Raw genomic sequence first — 14,896 nt, forward strand, 5'->3', positions numbered from 1 at the left:
GAATCCCAGAGAGGAAGAGCTGGGTCTAGCAACCAGTGGACCTTGTGTTCTGGTCCTGTATGGATTTGTTGTAATCACATGTTTATTGCACAGGTAAAGACTGCCTTGCCCAGGATCTTGCCAGCTCCAGACTCCTTTGGACTCCCCCTTCCTACCCGGGGTGAAATGGAGCAGCTCAGTCTTCTCTTTTTTTTTTTCCTTCTTAATTTTTTTTAAATGTTACATTAAAAAATATGAGGTCCCTATATACCCCCCACCCCCCTCACCCCACTCCTCCCACATCAATAACCTCTTTCATCATTGTGACACATTCATTGCATTTGGTGAATACATTTTGGAGCACTGCTGCACCACATGGACAGTGGTTTACACTGTAGTTTACACTCTGCTCCAGCCCACCCAGTCGGCCATGGCAGGACATACAATATCCAGCATCTGTCCCTGCAGTACCACCCAGGACAACTCCAAGTCCTGAGACTGCCCCCATATCATATCTCTTCTTCCCTCTCCCTACCCTCAGCAGCCACCATGGCCACTTTCTCCACATCAGTGCTACAATTTCTTCCACTACTAATCACAATAGTTCCATACTAGGATATCAGTAAGTCCACTCTAACCCATACTCTATTCTTCCAGCCTGTCTCTTGAATGTAGGCTTCCATCCTCCAAACTCCAATGTCAGGGTTATTTTATCCACTCCCAAGAGTAGCTTGTGTAGATGTTTCCATTTGTTTATATTCCTAATTATTGTCCATGAGTGCTGGAATGTGTTCGCTCCCAACCAAAAGATTAGTTTTATCAATCTATGCTCTATGACAGCTTTGGGTCTAATAAGGTAAGATTCTCTAGGTCATCTGGGTGAAAGTCATTTAAGAATATTTGACTTTTCAAGAAAACCAATACCCGATGCTCCAAGGCACTCCAGAACCAATTCTCCTTCCCTTCACTAGTTAGTCCTGTTACAGTTTCATCTGCGAGTGTCCGACGATCACTGTGCAGTCAATCAAATTTTATTGTGCTGCTTTACTGTAAAAGCATTCTTGCATGTCTCAGTCTTGTAGTTCAGTGACTATATATGCTGTTGTTTCAGCCAAGACACTTTAGAGAATGAAATGAGATCATGTCAGTACTTTCGACGGGACAACAGTCCTATACCAGGCTGTCTGGGCTTGTGGGATTCTATTCTAGTTTAGTCTGATGGTCTTAAGAGTGTGGCTTTCTTATTGTGAGAGGGATACACTTACAAAAGAGTGGTGCTCCTTTTATATTAGGGCAGAGTGGTATTGAGGTATCCCCTTTTTTACTGTTCTACTTTTTCTCAGAGTGGCCTTTTCTGGTGAAAGTGTTCTTCCCATGGTGGTGTTACTGTCGTGTGTGACACACAGACATTTGGTGCCTGCTGTGGAGTGTAGTGGAAAGTGGAGCTCTTTTGAATTCACTTTTATGGAGCCTTTGTACTACTCAATAGTGGCCTTGGATCACAGAGTTACGTTCAGAATATCAGATCTTCCCATAGTAACCGATGATGACGTTAAATGAAGCCTCATCATGGTGGCTGTCCTCTGGTAGAATGACATCGAGTAATTTCTCTATCTTCCTCAGAATTACCTAGCCTTGCTCAGTCCCTCAGTATTAATGGGTATGTTTCATTAATTTAGCATCAAGTATTCCTTTTTCCACTTATATTTTCTGTCTCAAATGAGGTCATTGATGAGTGAATCTCCGCCACTTTACAGTATGGACCTTTGTGCAGTTCTTCTAAATGAACAAGTGAACCTGACCAGGCTTGCTCTTTTCTTAGATTTTAACTTGCCTCTTGAGCCCAGACCACAACTGGAGAAGTGAAGAACTTTATAGCTTGACTTTTTCCTTTCTGAGAAGCCCTACTTCAAGAATGTTTTCCTTGTGATGCTGCTGGATTTGATTTAGTTCTGTTGCTCCTGGAAACAGATGGTTCATTTTATTTTGGAATTGTTTGAGGTCTGTGACCCAGAGTATAAGGAGATTTACAGAAAGGGAATAATAGTTCTTCCACAGAAATATTTATTGACTTAATGTCTCTTATTCCTTATCCTAAGATACTTTGTTATAAGTGCTGTAAGGAGAAGAGGCATATAAAGTTATAAAAATTTTCTTCCAACTATATCTGACCTTCCAGAATTTTTTTAAAAAAATTGAACTGTGTACATCATCACATAAAATAAGAAAATGATAAAGGAAGCTACAGAGTTAAGCAGTCTTTATGATGCAACATTAAATTTGAAATATCAAAGTCTCTTTGAGGTTCATTTATGGGGTTTCAACGTGCCCAACAACGGTTTTGAACATGAAGCAGGCCTTGGTTTGTTTTGAAATATATTTGTCAGGAGTATAAAGCATCAAAGCCTCACTTACTAAAAGAAAAGTAATAATAAAACATGTACATTTTATGAAGCTCACTAAGCAGAAAACTAGCATGCGTGGTATAGGGATAAAAAGAGATTGGATCTTCATTTCCTGTTCTTTGAAAGAGTACCAGTCACTTGACAGTAAAGAATAAAGAGAAATGAATGGAGAACTCCTAAGTACAATGAGTAAATCTTAATTTGATTTAAAAAATAAAAACCTTATCAAATAAACTAAAACCCCAGGCTATAGATATTAACATAAGAATTTATTACCATTTCAATGATTGGAAAATACAAAGGAAGAGGAGAATTATTAAGACATTATATCCAAAATGTTAAAGGAAAAGATTTGTATCTAGAGATGATATAAATAAATAATTATTTTTTATGATGCAAAGAATAAACAAATAGGAAAATTTTATGTGAAGCAAAAAATTCACTTTTGTTTTTTTTGGAATTAAAAGTCGTAATTATTAAAGAACATTGTGCTTCTTTTATTTGCGTATGAAGACAGAGTTTCAGTTAAACAAGTGCCTGGACATTTTATTCTACCTTGTTGTGGAATGGGTTCCTTGGGAAGCTGCTTCTGCATGGGAGCTGTAATTTATACCAAACCAATTAATGGTTGCAGCATGATTACAAAAATTTACCTTTTATTGATGAAAATAATCAAATGCCCATTTCTTTTTTTCATGGAATATTCTATAGTGCTAATTTTCTTATTCATTATTTGCTATGCCATATCAGTGGGAGATACTTGATATTTTTTGCATGTTTTAAGATGTTCCTGTTGAAAAATAATGTTGAAATATATTTGACTGTAGTGCCTAATTTAAAAAAATAGAAAAATAAATATAAATTGTTCTTCAATTATTTAGTCTAATTATTATAAAAATGTGTACACACAGAGAGTAGATTTTTAAAATAATTTTTAGATAGGGAAGGTAACTGGATCAATTTTTGGTTTATTTTAAATTGAGCATGTCCTCAAATTTTTTTTACTGATTCTACTCCCCTGTGACTTTTAGTTTACCTCACTTACAAAGCATCATGCTAAAAGGAGTTGTTTCTTACGTTTGCTTTGAAAAAGGAAACCAAACTTAGCTTAAGTGAAATGTGCAGCAGTCTGGTTGTGGGATTTCACACCTTCCCTCCCACGCCCCTCCATAAGCCTGGCTCTGGTTGTTATGTTCCTGCTCTACCGATACCACCAACCTGTGCTCATCCTTCCCTCTTCCAACCTTGAGTACGGTAATCTTCCCACATGGTTTAGGACATCTAAACCTCAGGTTTCTGTAAATACAGAAGCAGGTTTCAGTCATCTAAGAATTACGGCACAATATGTTTTGCCATGATTTTTGTCATAATTGCTGATTTTCTCCCGGGCGCCGCTCCGTGCAGGCTGCCCCCACAACAGCTCGAGTCCTGGATGTGACAGCCCCCCTTGGGGCTTCCAGGGCTGCCTGCAGCGCATCTCCATCGGCGGCCAGGAGGTGGACCTCATCGCCGTCCAGCAGGGGGCGCTGGGGAGCTTCAGCGACCTCCAGATCGACACCTGCGGTATCACCGACAGGTAAGGTGGTCCAGGGTCATTTTGGCATGCACTCTTTCAAACTTTTGGGGGTAGATTCAAATCAAACGAACAGCTGGGAGAATATTCTCTCCCTTCTCTCTTCCTTGTATCAAATAGGAAATCATTATATTCACACTGAAAATAAGAAAATGCGTCTTTAAACAATTGCTCATTCCAAATTTTTGTTTAGAAGATACACTCGTGAATTTTCTTTTTATGTCTGCAAGGTACTCAGTTCTTACTGAATCTAATTGCTGTTGGTATAATTATTGATTAATATAAATATATTTTGAAAATGTATCATATAACAAAACAGATTAGAATTTTCTCAAAGGTAACTAATCATTTGGTGCCAGTTGATCAAAGTCATATGTGGTCTTTTGAATTCACCCCACTGAACCTTTTCTGCAGGGAATATGAAAACTAACACTTTGTTTGAGAAAGGATGAGTGCTCGGGATTGCTGATGAAGTAAATCCAATAATTACAGAGAGGACCCTAATACCACAATATTGAGCACAGTACCAATTTGTTACAGAAGAAAAGTGTCACTTTAAACCTATAGTATATTAGACATTTTAAGCATTGCAACTTTACTCAAGTTAGCTTGCCAGGAATGCTGTTGAACTTTTTATTATTTTGGCTAAAAGGAATGGTTTAGCCATTACAGGGTAAATACCCAAAATATTCCTATACCTGGCACACCTCACTCAGTGCCTTCCCAGTAGTAGGTTTGCAATTATGCTTCTGTTGAATGAATGAAGAGACTCTAAATCCTCACAAGCTATATATGGTGAGCCACTGGAATGTTGACTCCTTGGAGAATACTTTGTGGAGTAAGTCTATTCTAATTTAACACTAATTGAATTCCGTGTCACGTCCAATAAACTATAGTTTGAAAATTCTAATTATGAGAAGGCCAAAATTCCTTCTGTGTGAACTATTCTCTCATAAGAACTTGATTTCTTGTATGCTTTAATAGTTTACCCACATGTTCACACTCCATTGATTTGCAGGAGGAAAAACAATTCAAACAATTTAACCAAAAACCTTCAAAATTGATTTTCAGATTATAAATATTTTTAATGTAGAAATTGTCCATAACTTATAACCACAGCTAAATCTGGAATGCTGAATCTTGATGTCAGAAAGGAGTATAAAAATGTTCCTTAAGGAGACGGGTGCAGCCTCCTGCTCTCAGGAAGCAGCCTTCAGGGCCCAGCTCCCTGGGCGTACAAGGATTGTCAGATCAGTCATGAGACTTACGGAAAATTATGTTTGTGCTTGGAGAAATCCATCAAAAAAGTATAATGGAATCACAATATTTATTTCATATAAAGAATTCAGTTTGCTCCTTTGTACATAAAGATATTTTAGCCAAAAAAAAAAAAATGTATGTGATGTGCATGTATGTGAATGTATATTTTAAGAAATACACACCACTTTATGGACACATCTCGGATGCTAAGTTATCCTTAAAGCAAAATGTTAAGTGAATGACAAATCTGTAAGTCATTATGAACATAGCTATTGGCATTTTCAGTGAATGGTACAGTAACTAATTGGAATTTTTTATGGTTGGATAGATCTTTTAATGTCTGAAAACATGCTTTACCTCTTTCTCTACTACTATCAAATAATAAAATTGTTCATTTTTCCTTAGCCCTTTAGGCTATGCTTAGTAACTGAGCTTCCATTGCACTAGGAAAGAGATTCACCTAAAAATGCAACAGAATAAAATGCTTGCAGCAGGCCATCTACCAGGCACTCTGCTGTATGCCCACCTGCCCTCCTAAACACTGCTCTGCCTAGCAAGAACAAGCCAGAATTTGCTGGGGTAAAGCCAAAATAATTATTAAAATGCAGGTGGCTTTATAAATTGTATTCATTGGGTACAGGAATTAATAATTCATGGCACTGAACCGCATTCATCACTCAAATGATACTACAGAGTATGAAAAGTTGTTTGAAATCTGATAGGAACGTTAGAAACTTTGCTGAGCGTTTGGTCTCCTGGCAGCTCCAAATGGTGTTTACAGGGAAAGGCAGCCAGATGTGACAGAGGCTTTGGGAGCAAGAAGTGGATGGTGTATTGTGGTGGTGTGGAGCTTTAGGTCCATGTGCTTAAGAGCATGTGCTTAAACTTAGCCCTTCCTGTGGGTATGGATCCATGGCAAGTAGGACCTTCTGATGAGGCTTTGTCAGTTAAGGTGTGGCCCAGGCCGGGGCTTAATCCTATTACTGGAGTCCTTTATAAGCAGAATGAAACAGACAGAAAACCACAGCAAGCAAGAAGCCTAAATTCAGTGGAACCCGGAAGCTGCCACATGCACTGCCCTGTGACAGAGGAGCCAAGGACCAAGAGTGGCTGGCAGCCAGCCCCAGAATGCCAGTCTTTGGGAAGAAAGCATGCCCTTGATGACACCTTGATTTGGACTTGCTTTTAGCCTCAAAACCATGAGCTAATAAATCCCAGTGTTTAAATCAACCTATTGCATGGTATTTGCTTGAACAGCCAAGGAAAGCTAAAGTTCGTGTGTTCCACCAAGTAGGTTTGGATGTTAGAGTTTAAATTTTAGATAACTTTAGATAACCTTCACTAAACTGAGATAAACATTTCTCTAAGCTCCTGGGAATGTCATCTGGAACATCTCAAATGAGGGAGGCCACTGCCATGGCCTCCAAGTTGTCACTGTGCAGCCTCAGCCCCTTCCTGCTGCTGTTGCCTTCTGCCCAGCATGACTCTTCCACGTGCTAAAACACTATGCCTTATGTTTTGTTTCATAGATCATAGTAAATTTAGAAGACAGTAAATCACTACAAACTTAAAGGTCTTGTTTATTTAAAAAATTTTAATTCCAAAACATTTTTGGGTAATTTTAGTATTCTTTATTTTTATTATAGAGCAGCCATTTTCAAGTTTTAAAAATATGCATGGACTCTATTGGGATAGGTTGATTTTATGTCCCAATAGACACATGTTCTTCATCTTAACCCCTGGATGTGAACCCAAAGTAAACAGGCCCTTTTGATGCTATCTTTAGCTACAGTGTGGCCCAGCTGGATGAGGGTGACTCTTGATCCTTATTAGTTCAGGTCTTATAAAGAGAAAAAACTGGAAACCAGAAGGCAGAGGAGGCCCAGAAACTGTAGTCCGCAGATACCGGAAGAGCAGACCCAAGGAGAGGAGACGGCCGTGTGACAGGCAGTGGGGAAGCAGGCCTGGAGCCCCCGGGATGCCCACTGCCGGCACCAGATGCACAGGCTCTGGGCGGAAGCAAGCCTTTCTGATATCTTGATGTGGGACTTCTTTAGCCTCAAACCTGTGAGCCAATAAATTCCTGTGAAAAATTCATTTGTGGTATTTGGGATAACAGATCAGGCAGGCTAAGACATTTATTCAAGTGTGATTTTAGAGAGTCCCAAGGTGCTAAAGAGTACCAGGAAACTGCTTTTATCAAATTACTGATAAAGGGGATGGGCCCCAACCTGGTCCAGCCACCCTGCCAGCTCCAGGGGATCCTGTAGAAGAAGATTTGTAAACCACAGCTCTAAACAGTCTGTGGCTTGTAATAGCCAACAGGTGTGTGGTATTTGTCATAGCAGCCCTGGCAAACTAAGATAGTTACCCTGAGGGTCTGAATCAGCTTCCCATTAGTCTCTATTCTCATAGTGATTTTTCAGGTGCCAAGATGCAAAGAACTATCATAATCCTGGCTGCCCTCCTCCACATCAACTGTCTTTGGTCAATGTCTTCCTTAAATCAAGATGTGTCCTGATGCATGCAGAGTGTGTAGGCGCCATGGCCTCCTTCTCCATGGAAATTGCACCTGGCTTGGTCCAGAATGAGCCTGCATCATCTTGGTAGGAGTGGAGGTAGAGCACTGAGCTTGTGGTTCACCATGAACCTCAGGTCTATGAAATTATATTTTCAAGTCAGGAAAGACATACACAGATGTGCATGCACACACACATACATGAGGCATGCTGCTGTTTTAGTTGTCCTTTGTACATCTGGTGTCTCTGTCTGGCCACCTCTGTGAGTATTTGACCCAGCAAGGAAAGCAGGAAACATGGGGTAAATAAGATGACCTCAGGTGTCCATGAACCTGCAGCTATTGAACCATACAAGCTCCAAGGCAGAGTAGAGTCAGCACCTGCAAACGGAGAAGCTGGGAGAAGATGCTCTTGGACCATCACAGAATTGTTAGAGGTGAAGAGGCATCATTCTTTTTTCATAAGAAGCCCACTGTTGGGGATTGACTCATGGACCCCAGAAAAGACATGTTCACATCTTAATCCATGTTTCTGTGGGTGTGAAGCCATTTGTAAATAGGACCTTTTGAAAGTGTAAATCATTAGTTAAGATGGGGCCAAATTGAATCAGGGTGGGTCTTCATTTGTATGAGGCTGTATAAAGGGAGGAAATTCAGATGCAATTGGTAGATGCAGTAAGTCAGAAACCAGAGAGGAGAGAGAAGGCCATGTAACAGAGGACAGACATCACCAAAGACTAGCAACCCCTGGAGAAATCTTGGCTTGCCTACATTGTGACTTTGGACCTCTAGTTTTCCAAACAATGAGACGTTTAATGTTTGTTGTGCAAACCACTCTCTTATATGGTATTTGTCATAGGAGCTCTGGCAAACTAGACACCTTCTGTGGTCTAGTGCTTGGCCGAGCATCTGTCTACTTTGACCTAAAGACCCTAGAACCTTGGAGGAGAGTGTTTATGTGTGTCCTTCAAAAAGAAATGGGATTATTTCGAATATCTCCCTCCCAAATACCAAAGGAGTGTTAACCTTTATAAAATAGCAGTAACCAAAATGTTCTCATTCTTTGGGATCCTCAGGAGAAAAAGGACATTGTGCTAAAGAGTATTATGGATGATAATTATGTGGTTCCTGCAAAAGTGAGACACTTTTGTGTGATGACAGGCATAGCTTTAACTATATAGTGAGGTAGGCAGTGTGACTTTGACAAGATTAGGCACTCTCCTTCAAAAGAACACTCTTCTTTCCTTCAATATTATAAAAACAAAGTTGTGGGCAACTCCCTCAACCTCCTTCCTCAGTTGCCATTTTTGGAATTCTGCCCAAGGACCATGCCTCACTCAGCCCTGCAAGGGGAGGATGGTGGGTTGGGGGTGTGTGATTCTTCTCTCTCAGCTCTTCCTCAGGAGTGATCCAGAGGGACCAAACTTGGGTGCTTGCTGCCACCCTCCCTCTTCCAAGGTCTGTGGCCTCCAGTGCCACCAGTAGGCAGGTGCTGGATTCTAACCCCTCCCTGCACCTGCCGGTTGCCCCTGCTGCTTCATAGCCTCCCCTTCACTGCTTGCTCTCCACGCACCCAAGGCCAGATACACAGAGTCCCTCCAGCTGCGGACGTCGGGGAGGTTTCCCATGCCACCACCGTGGCATGCTTGCACTTTATATAGAACGAGCTCATCCCATCTCTGTGCCATAATCCTGACAGGCGCCAGCTGGGTTTTACAGTTGGCCCACAGATCCTCAGCTCACTGGGAGATACTCACGCAAACCTGCTGGAGGGAGAGTCGGAGGAACGGCAGGAAACAACACTCCCAGCTCTGATTTTTCTCCAGAACATAACTTTCTGAGCTTGGCGTTGATGTGCCTTTTGGCAAAGGGCCTTTGTCCTCAATGTAGAATGTATAACACCCCTATTGAAAATGAATAAAATAGAGTGGAACTAATTCAGGTTTAAAAATGCTTTGTGTGATGATTTTGAAACTAAATGTGAGACCTTCTCCTTATCCCTGTTACCTTTTATCCTGTCCATTTTTTCTATTCTCCTATTTTAACTTTGCCTATAAACAAGGGTGGGCGCTCCTCCCATCCCCCAGCCTTTCCTAGGTATTTGTAGTAAGCCTCCTCAGAAAGTATGTAAATAAATCTGACATGATTTATTCCATATGTGACCCCCACTGGCCCCAATTTACCTGTAATATCTTTCCTAAATCCTCCACTTTAAGATTAACAAACTGTTTTGAAATTTGCCGGAAGTTGAAAAGAGGCATATCTACTTAGAGTTCAGAAGAGTCTGTTTTATGTCCTTTTTTAAAAACTAAGAGTAAGTTTGACTATTTCCCATACATATTGACAGCTGAGATTTTCCGTGTCTTTTCCAAGAGGATCAAAAATAGTTCTTCATTGACATCTGCAAGGATTTCATTGTGGGGCCATGTCATTTGGGTGGTTTTAGAGAACAAAACTGAAATGGCCAGATGCCCCCTTTTCTCTTTTTGTTTTTCCTCCTTTCCCCTTAATGATGTTTGTTTCTCTCTTTTGATTTGTGGATTACCTTGGGGTGGCAGATAGGCACAGAATAGGAGCTGTGCATTTCTTTCACATGCTGTCACTTACCCACCATCCCCTAAGCAAAGGTTCTGCTCCTGTGACTCTCTCTTGTCCTCAGCACAGATTGAAAATCTCCATGGAGACTGACCAGTCTGAATGCTGTAGGGCAGGCCACAGGTTGGCAACTTTGCAAAAGGTGATTCTGAAATCTGGCAGGCCCCAATTCTGAATGGCAGGCCCCAAGCTGGAAATGCTGTAGAAGGGGAATTTGAATTCCCTAGGGGAAGCTGGCTGACTGAAAAAAGGGCAGAAGTTCTTTTTGAACTCTGATATGCTCACTTCTGCTTTCAGACCTTCAACTAACTGGATGAGGAGATTCCCCTTAGTGCTGAGGGCTGTCTCCTTTGTTGATTGTAGATGCAATCGGTTGTAGGTGCAAACAACTGACTATAGATGCAAATTTATCTATGAAGGAACCTCATGGTAATAGGCCAATGCGTACTTGACCAATGAACTAGACAGTATAACTTAGACAAGTGGACAAAAAATTAACCATCAGAATATTCTTAAAGTTCATATCTGTGTGTACATGGATGGGGATAAAGAACTTCTTGCTCTTTGCATCTTTCTAAAGTTGGTTGTTAAACAGTTTGATTATATTTTTTCAGTTCTTAAGTTTTATGATTTGCTTGTGTAGTGACTCGTTAAAAGATAAATAGGAGTGAACAGGGAATCAAAATAAATCATGATCTTATAAATCATTTGGGGATAAGATTGCATTTATGCATTCAAATGTATATGCAGTAGAAATCATGATGGACATGAACAGAATTAAAGATCATGGTTTGGTAAATAAAGTTGAGTTAGAAAATAACACATGAAGCAAATATGTATGCTTTTAGGCAAAGTAACTGTACATACTGACTAGAAACATATTTGACATTTATGACAGAACACTCTCCTTTTTGTATCTGATAATTATTTTGTTGCTGTTGTAGATTCTCTTCTATTTTAGATCACTGTTTATTTTAAAAATTAACTATACTGCATTCTTTTTGTAGGGTGGAATTCCTTTGCAATATTTTAACAGTTTTATAAAGATATAATTCATATAGTATGTAATTCCTTATTTTAAAGTGCACACTTAAATGTTTTTAGTATAGTCATACAGTTGTGCACCAGTCACACAATCTAATTTTAGAACATTTTCATCACCCCGGAAATAAACCTTGTACTCATTCCCAGACACTCTCCATTTCTCCCCCATCTTCCCCAAGCTCTAGCCCTAGACAATCGCCAGTCTACTTTCTCTCTCTATGGATTTGCTTTCTGTGGGCATTTTATATAAATGGAATCTTGTGGTATGTGGCCTTTTGTGTCTGGCTTCTTTCCCTTATCAAGTGAATTTTCAAGATTCATACATGTTGTGGCATGTACCAGCATTCCTTTTTACTACTGAACAATATTCCATTGAGTGAATCTGCTAAGGTTTTATTATCTGTTCACCCATTTATGGACATTAGAGTTGTTTACACCTTTTGGCTTTTGTGCATAATGCTGCTATGAACATTCTTGGGTAGGTTTTTGGTGAACATATGCTTTCAGTTCTCTTGGGTAAATAAATAGGGGTGGAGTTGCTCATCATATGGTAACTCTATTTTTTAACTTTTTGAAGAATCACCCAATTGTTTTCCAAAGCAGCTGCATCATTTAACATTTTCACCAGCAATGTAAGAGGATTCTAGTCCCTCCACATCCTCACCAACATTTGCTATTATTGGACCTTGTGATAACCATCTTAGGAGGAGTGAAGTAGTATATCTCTGTAGTTTTCTTTTGCATTTACCTAATGGCTAAAACATTTCATGTGCTAATTGGCCATTTAGACATTTAGGAGAAATGTCTATTCAGATCCTTTGCCCTTTTAGGAATCTGGTTATTTGTCTTTTTAATATTGAGTCATAAGATCCTTTATATATTTTGGATGCAAATCCCTATTCAGATAAATTATTAAAGATATTTTCTCCTATATCCTTTTAATAATTTATTCTGTAGCCATTAAAGTTGCAGGTGTAGTGGCTGAAATGGAAAGATGTTCATGACCTTAAAGAGCATCTATCACTTACCCCAATTTATTTTTACCTTAATTTTTCTAAATTAATATGTATTCTATATCTAACCTTTAAACTCATCACTATATTCCATTTTACTATTAATGGAACCTGGCAATATATTGGGCTTCATTTTTGAAGAAGTTTTGGATCACAGAGAGGTTCAACAATGGCAGAGGATGAGTACTGGTGTGGGATGTTACTGATAGGGGACACATGGTTGGCAGGGAGTTCTCCAGGGTACATAAAAATGTTTGGATATTTTCATAGTGGTTACAATTAAAAACAACAACTGAGTGCCTAGCCAGGGGAGCTCTATCACAATCCCTAAAGGAACAGCAACAGTCCCCCAAGTGCAATGGCAAAGACCAAAAAAGAAGGAAGGTCCAACAATGAGCCCTTGATACTAATGACTATGCTTGTGAGCCTGTGCACCTGAAATAAGAACTAGGCCTAGAGCTGCAGGGTGCGTAAGAGTTACCTCCTGAGAGCCTCCATGTTGCTCAAATGTGGCCAGTCTCGAAGTCAAACTCAGCATGTAAATGTGTTGCCTTCCCCCCAGCATGGGACATGACTCCTGGGGATGAGCCTCCCTGGCGCCGAGGGATTACTACTAAGTACCAGATGATGATGTAACTAGAAAATGACCTTGAATAAAAGGATCAACTCAGACCAGCAGAATATCTCAGTCTACATATAATACCAAGAGTTAAAAATGCTTTTTTACCTGAATAAAAGGGGGAAATGGAAAGGACAAATGAGTTTATATGGCTATGAGTCTCCAAAAAGTGCCGGGAGGTTATCAGAGGGGTTGCCCTTATGCACACCTCAGCAGAGTCACGGAGACAGATAAAGTAGATATAACCCCAGGTATTGGTTCTTCTGAGGGCTCCAGAGACCCACAGGGCTATGGTCATGGCAGATGGAGTTCAGTGCCATGCCAGTTGGCCCTACTTTGGAATTTGTGTTTCTGTGTGATGGAGCTGGACTCAGATGTGATCTTTGTCCACAAGCCTCTCCTGTTACTTTTACTGGATCTGCAGTTGGTGCTGGGGTTCAGTGTATTCCAAGGGATCCTGAATCTCTGGACTGACCATGTGATAGCCAGGCCCTGAGCCTCAACAGACTAGCAACTTCTACATTCTGGTTTATTGGACTTACCCCACTCAGCTAACATGGAGGTGAAGAAGGTCAACCACCACACCAGGGAGCCAAGAGTGCCTACAACTGAAAACAGGAGAATTGCATCCAGCATCCATGTGGAATCTCAGCCCCCTCTTGATATAGATGTGGAGTGGACGCAACCATTCTAAGGTCCACAGGATGGAGGAATAGAGTATGGATTAGAGTGGACTTACTGATATTCTATTCATAAACTGTTGTGATTATTAATAGAAGAAAATGTGGCATTGGTGTGGAGAAAAGTGGCCATGGTGGCTGCTGGGGGTAGGGAGTGGGAGGAAGAGATGTGACGTGGAGGCATTTTTGGGGGTTGGAGTCATCCTGGGTGGTGCTGCAGGGACAGTTACCAGACATTGTATGTCCTCCCATGGCCCACTGGGCGGACTGTGGGAGAGTGTGGGCTATGGTGTGGACCATTGACCATGAGGTGCAGTGGTGCTCAGAGATGTAGTCACCAAGTGCAGTGAATGTCTCATGATGATGGAGGAGGTTGTTGTTATGGGAGGAGGAGTGGGGTGAGGGGGGTGGGGCGTCTATGGGGACCTCATATTTTTTTAATGTAATGTTAAAAAAATAAAGACAAAAAAAAAGAGCATCTATCATAATAATTATATTCCTGGGAGGCAGAATAATCTCACCCCCCAAAGAAGCCAACACCTGATACTGGGAACCTGTGGAGAGGTTATGTTGCAAGGCAAAGGAACTTTGAAGATATAATTCTAGTTATGAACCTTAAGGTATGGAGATTACAGGATTATCCTTGTGGGTACCACCTAATCACACCAGCTTGTCCTATAGCCACAAGGAATGGAATTCTGCCCATAGCATGAATGACCCGAAGGGGCTGACTGTGTGTGCCTCCTCATAAGAACTGATCCTCCAAGACAGTGACTTCGGCCTTGCAAACTCAGCCAAGCCAACCCAGACTCTGACGCATAGAACGATGAGAGAATAAATTTGTGGTTTTAAGATGCCAGCTTTGCAGTGATTTGTTACAGGAGCAATAGAAAATGAAGACACCCTTCATATAAAACTATATGTAAATTGTTATGTGTATATGTATATATATACACATACGCATTTATCTATTTCCTCATTCATCCATTTATTTATAGTAGTTACTACTAAATGGTGGGATTTCAGATGACTTTTACTTTCTTCTGTATACTTATCTGTAATGTTAGAGACCCTTACAATGAACAGATATTGTTCACAATCAGGAAAATTCACTAATATTCTTTTCAACTACAGTGTTTTGAATCTTAGAAACAAATATTAAAATCTCTCATCCTCAAATTTAATAAATGAGATGTCAAAATATGCATGG

At 40.3% G+C, this 14,896-nt stretch overlaps 1 protein-coding gene across 2 annotated transcripts in view; it reads left to right on the plus strand.

Moving 5' to 3' along the window:
• LOC101418024 (contactin-associated protein-like 3) overlaps nucleotides 1-14,896 on the plus strand; it is a 216,109-nt gene that overhangs the window by 120,112 nt on the left and 81,101 nt on the right. For both annotated transcript variants that reach the window (XM_058301400.2, XM_071216563.1), the window contains exon 10: nucleotides 3,789-3,960. In XM_058301400.2, the coding sequence (XP_058157383.1) occupies nucleotides 3,789-3,960 (172 nt within the window). The remainder of the gene's footprint in view (nucleotides 1-3,788; nucleotides 3,961-14,896) is intronic.

Source organism: Dasypus novemcinctus, chromosome 8, assembly GCF_030445035.2.
Source record: "Dasypus novemcinctus isolate mDasNov1 chromosome 8, mDasNov1.1.hap2, whole genome shotgun sequence".
Lineage (NCBI taxonomy): Eukaryota > Metazoa > Chordata > Mammalia > Cingulata > Dasypodidae > Dasypus > Dasypus novemcinctus.